Source organism: Dipodomys ordii, unplaced genomic scaffold (assembly GCF_000151885.1).
Source record: "Dipodomys ordii isolate 6190 unplaced genomic scaffold, Dord_2.0 Scaffold22, whole genome shotgun sequence".
NCBI classification, from domain to species: domain Eukaryota; kingdom Metazoa; phylum Chordata; class Mammalia; order Rodentia; family Heteromyidae; genus Dipodomys; species Dipodomys ordii.
The window spans coordinates 2250562-2256561 of NW_012267238.1; the positions used below are offsets into that span (position 1 = coordinate 2250562).

General features: G+C 45.7%; 1 protein-coding gene across 1 annotated transcript in view; it reads right to left on the reverse strand.

Moving 5' to 3' along the window:
* The window catches only part of Clpb (ClpB homolog, mitochondrial AAA ATPase chaperonin), a 134199-nt gene that overhangs the window by 58871 nt on the left and 69328 nt on the right, over window positions 1–6000 (reverse strand). The window contains exon 5 of the mRNA XM_013014177.1: window positions 5040–5168. Coding sequence (XP_012869631.1) covers window positions 5040–5168 — 129 coding nt within the window. The remainder of the gene's footprint in view (window positions 1–5039; window positions 5169–6000) is intronic.

The following is a 6000-nucleotide window of genomic DNA, read 5'->3' on the forward strand; positions in this document are numbered from 1 at the left end:
GCTGAGATCTGAGGATAGTGGTTCAAAATCAACCTGGGCAGGAAAGTCCATGAGATTCTCTCTCTCTTTTTTTTTTTTTGTTGGTCATGGGGCTTGGGCACTATCCCTCAGCTCTTTACCTCAAGGCAAGCACTCTACCACTTGAGCCACAGCGCCACTTCCGGTTTTCTGAGTGATTTACTGGAGATAAGTCACACATTTTCTTGCCCGGGCTGGCTTTGAACTACATTCTCAGATCTCAGCTGGAAGTGGAGCTGTGGCTCAAGTGGTAGAGCGCTAGCCTTGAGCTGAAGAGCTGAGGGACAGCACCCCAGGTTGAGTTCAAGCCCCATGATCCACCAAAAAACAAAACAAATCAAAACAAAAAAAAGAAAAGAATAGATGGATCACCGGATACAACAAGGACAAGATGGTTAGGATTCTTTTGGCGGAGGTAATGCTGCTATTAAGTGGAAGATTTAGCATTCAGATTCTGATGCTCGTTTTTCTTAGCCTTTGTCAACTAAGTTAGGAACCTCCAGCTATCTTCCTGGATTACTCCTCTTTCCAGCTGTCCTGACCTTCTCTCCGTCCTTCCACTTTCGGCTTTACTTGCAGTTAAGTATTGAAACAGAGCTTCCTTCTCTTAAGCCACCAAGAGAGGCAGAAACAGCCACCTCATGCAGGAAAAACACAGAGGCCTACATATTTTTCTATAGTGGGTATTGGTAGATGACTAATACTAGTTAATTCAAAACCCTTCCAGAAGGCATCTAGCAGACTTCCCAGACTTCCTCTGGGAATCTTTTTGTAACTGACTGTACCTCCATTTTTTACTTCTATGTTCCTAGAGTTCTTGAACCAGCTTCCTGAAAGAGTGCCTACTCTCCCTATCATGGCTTGTCTCCTTATCTGTCTTCTTTGACTGAGACTCTCTCTGGGTCTTCATTTCAGGATGCCCTGAGATGAAGAGTGGTTTGCTCAGTCACATAATAAAGCTGTGTTTTAAAACCAGGCCTGTCTGATCTTAAAGTTTGTAGTATTTTTATTATGTATGGGGCTTCCTGCAGATGAACCAACCAGTGACCTTATACAGTCTATGCTAAACTCTAGTCCAGTACTGTACAAGTACGGAGGAGGAAGTATCAGTAGACCATTCAAGTATAAAAGGCTTGCTGAAGGAAGGAGGCTTTGAATTTGGGGAGGGGAAGGGGAAAAACAAAATGCTTAAAGATACAGGTTGACCCACTGTAACAATGAGATGTACAAAACACTATGTTGAAAATGAACCTTACAACTTCGGCAGGGGGTAGGGGAGGGTAGTTGTGGAGGTGGGAGGGAAGGGATGGTTGGGGGTTAAACAAAGGAGGAAGCAACAACGCTCAATAGGAAATGTACTCATTACCTTGCTCATATAACTGTACAGCATTTTTACAATAAAAATGTACAAAAAAAGAAAAGGAATATGATGGCATTCTAGGCAGGGTGGGAATGCTGTAGATGGAGACAGCTGCCAGGATAACAATCTGACTTCTGTATTGAAGTCCTATCATGGATCTCTGACCATGTGCTGCTTTTACATGTTGCTATTAATCTTTGTGCTATCCCTGTTGGTAGGCGTCTTTTTACATATAAGAACATCAAGCATGAGGCCCTGGGTTCGATTCCCCAGCACCACATAAGCAAAAAGAAAAAAAAGCCAGAAGTGGCGCTGTGGCTCAAGTGGTAGAGTGCTAGCCTTGAGCTGAAGAGCTGAGGGACAGCGCCTAGGCCCAGAGTTCTGGCCCCACGACTGGACCCCCCCAAAAAAAAGAAAAAAAGAAAAAGAAAAAAAACAAAAATCAAGGCTTTGAGTATTGAGGTAGCATTTCTAAACCAACCCAGCTAGTAGCGGGTGAGGAGCTAGGACTGAAACCCAGGTAGGCTTGACTCTATTTCTTCTTGCTGCTTCCTATGGGACAGATGTCCACATTATCAGCCTGATGTTATTGCCTGAGCCATCTCTCAGCTTAAATGGAGACTTGAGGCCAGAAGACAGCAGCTTTCCTAGTCTAGCTCTTACCCTTTCAGATCCTAGCAGCTAAATTCTTGTGGACTAAGCAACTCTAAGAAGGGTTTTGTGTGGGCCTGTGAGTACAAGCTGGCCTAACTTGTTTCTTGCAGAGACAACTTCCATCTAACTTGCTACAGCAAAGCTGGTGGCCAGGGCAAGTTGATGAACTATGCATCGTGTAGACAGGGATGGGAGGGGGAAAATGGGGGACATTTGGACATTGTCCAAAAAGAAATGTACTCATTACCTGACTTCTGAAATGGTAATCCCTCTGTATAATATCTTAATAATAAAAATTACATTAAGAGTAAAAGAAAGAAAGCTGTTGGGCAGGAAGGCAGAACCTTTGGAAAAGGGTCAGCTGAGGTGAAAAGATTAGAAATGGTACAAGCAACAGCCCCTAGGATAGGAACACAGGGTCCTGCCTCTCGGTTGGCTGCTCACACACACAGGCAGACCAAGGGAGGTCAAGGAGGGGAGAGAGGTCAGAAGTTGGCAAGCCTGCAGGGCCTGAGTGATGGCCACTTGTTTAGATCTGGAGGAGAGAAACAAGTGGGCTAATGGTTTTGGCCCGTGGGGTTGGGAGGATAGGGTGGGGGGTTTATAAATGGATGTTGGCTAAAAAGGCAGGTGGGAGAAAGGCAAAGGTGGGGGCTCAGGGCATCCGTTCCAGTCACCAGGCAGGAACCATGCCCCTGGAATAGCTCAAAGGGGAGGCCTTGGCCTGGGGGGTAAGGGTGGGGGAGCTTCATAAAAGGCCCTCTCTTCTTCATTTCAAAGGTGTTCCATCTGGAAGGCAGGCATGAGGGGCTCCTTGTAGACTGAACTGTCTGTCTGGGGGTGGGGGACAGAGGGAAATAAACTGGGAGACAATGGCCGGGAGTATTGATTTTAAGGCATCAGCAGAGAGAAACCCCATGATGCATATTCCAACTCTTAGCTACAAATGTTTCACCAACAAGCTTTCCAAAGGATAAAGTAAGAAACATTCTGCTTGGAGACATTTTCTAAACCTCTGTCCTTACTCTGAAAGGATCAGTAGTCATATCAAGGTATAGCCCTGTTCTTCACAGCTATGTGCCTCAAACCAAGGCATAGTTTTGGGGCAGATCCTTTGGGGCCTGGCATATGGGCCAGGCCTAGGATTAAAGTTAGTGTGGTTGTGGCTGATAGGAGTTGGCAGGATTGGAGGTTCCTAGGAAGTCTATCCAGTCAGATGATCTAGAATTTTGAGCCTGGCAGGCAAAAGCTCTGGGCTGGAAAAACTTTCTGTGTAGACAGGTTTTTCAAAAAGTGACAGAAGTTACAGAGATAACAGCACATTAATTTTTTTGTGCCATTGCAGTGCCTACTATTTTTTTCCCCCCATGAGGCTTGAACTTGGGGCCTGGTTGCTGTCCCCGAGCGCTTTTGCTCAGGGTTAGCACTCTACTGAAGCCACTGTGCCACTTCTGGTTTTCTGGTGGTTAACTAGTGGTTAACAGCCTTTCCTGCCTGGGCTGGCTTTGAACCATGATCCTTAGATCTCAGCCTCCTGAATAGCTAGGATTACAGGTGTGAACTATCAGTGCCTGGCTTTTTTTTTTTGTTGTTGTTGTTCAAAACTGGTGTTCTAACTACTTACCTTTACTAGACCTCCCTTCTAGTTTTTTGTTTGTTTGTTTGTTGTAGGGCTTGAACTCGGGGCCTCGGCACTGTCCCTGAACTCTTGAGGCTAGTGCTCTACCACTTTGAGCCACAGCCCCACTTCTGGTTTTCTTGTGATTAATTGGAGATGAGTCTCACAGCCTTTTCCATCTAGGGTGGTTATGAACCACGATCCTCAGATCTCAGTCTCCTTAGTAGTTAGGATTATAGGCATGAGCCTCTAGTGCCTGGTCTAGGTTTTCCTTGTTTCACTGGAGATAAAGAGTATCTCTCTGATTTGTCTGCTTGGGTTAAGTTTGAACCTTGGTCCTCACTCAGATCTTAGCCTGGGTAGCCAAGTATGAGCCATCAGTGGCCTAGATAGATCACAACTCACTAAAAAGATTGTTCTGCCTGTTAGGTCTGAAGTAAAAATGGAAAGGACTACCTGGGGGAGGAATAGCAGGATCCCTCAGTTTCTGAGAGAACTGAAGGGAATGCTAGCCAGCTGTTAGAGGAGTTTCTGCTGGAAAGAAAGGAAGGCAATCATCAGTGTGGCCCACGGGAGCTTGGAAGAACTTTCTAGCTTTTGGGTTCCATGGAGAATGACCTCTAATTAGGAGGAAGCTGGGGTACAGCCCCAAGTATGGGTCTATAGCACTGAGGAGCTGGCAGGGTGAATGTGCATAGATAGTCCTGTGCCATGTACTCACTTAGGGGCCTGGTCCCACACATATTAACAAGAAACTTGCCTCTGGAGCTTCTCAGAGAGGCTAAACTGGGGTGGGGAAAGTAGCAGTGCCTGGAAGGTGTCTAACAGTAATTGACAGGTAACTCAGTAGCGACATAGACGGGACCTATTGTCCCTTCAATTATCTATTAGTCATCAAGTATTTATAGGAGTATATACCATACAACATTAGTACTATATGGACACCTAAATATTTCCACACCTGGTTTTTGCCTTCAGAGAAATCAGATTCAAGTTAGGGCAAACAAAACCAATCTCATGTTTGATGCATAGCAAGGGAAGGGCCTAAGAGAAACTGCAGTGGGAGTTCAATCAAGTAAGACAGAGCTTTATCCTGAGATGGTAGGGCTTCGTGCAGATTCCCCCTGGTCCCCTGATGCTGCTTTTCTGGTGATGGGGGGAAAGGGGTAAAGACTTTTTTTTGCTAGGGGGACAACCATGAAGGCAACTCTCATAGCTTACACAGACAGACAGGGTAGTATGCAGTATCCCACATACAGGGGCAAATTACTCATGTTGACAGTTTCAGAAATGTAGCTCAGGTAGGGTAACAAACCCTGGGGAAGCATGCCATTTCCAGAGTGGAAAGCGTGCCAACCCCAGCCAGCCCCTCCTTCACCCAGCTCTTACCTCCATCAAGCAGCTCTTTGACAGTGCGGAAGTCATCAGCTAAGACCGCATAGTGCAGGGCTGTGCAACCCTTGAAGCTGGCACGGTTGTTCAACCGGTTGTTAAAGTCATCTTCCCGGGTGACCAAGACTGTGGGGGAACAAGAACATAAAACTTTCCATTATAAACAAATACATGTGCCTCATCTATCTCCTTCCCTCATGTCTTTCTTTCCTTGAAACACAGTTTCACTATGTAGTTCAGGCCAGGCTGGTCTACACTATCCCCTTCCCTCAGCCTCGAGTGCTCATCATATATTGGGCATCACCATGCCTGGCTCTCCTGACATCTTGATTAATTAATTCTCTTTTCTACCTACTTATTCAACTATAAATATCACCTGAGCTATGTGCATGGCCATCTGTACTGGGCAAGTAGAGGCCAGTTGGTTCTACACATAGGTACTGACATCTAATATGTGTTAGAAGTCTAACATGGATCTTGGGGACATGAAATGAATCCACTCTGGTCACAGACCTAATAATCTGATGAGGGAGGCAGACACTAAGCAGATATTTAGAGCACTGTTTGAAATAAACGCCATGTTAGGGGTATAATGGGTTGATAAAGAAAGTCAGAAGAGAGCTGAGCTCAGCTTGGGCAAATCCCAGATGATGAGAGTCTGGCAGGGTAAGAAGCAGCAATACAGGAGCAGGGGAGGCAGGCACAGAGGCTCTGCTCAGCAGAAGGGCAACACACCTCTCTTCTCTGATTGTTTATAATCTAGTAAGTGATTTAACATTCCTTTTTACAAAAGGAATAAAAAACTGAAATTAGGGGCTGGGAAGGTGGCTCGGTGGTAGAGTGCTTGCTTTGTATGCAAGAGGCCCTGGGTTCGATTCCTCAGCACCACATAAGCAAAAAGAAAAAAGCCGGAAGTGGTGCTGTGGCTCAAGTGGTAGAGTGCTAGCCTTGAGCTGAA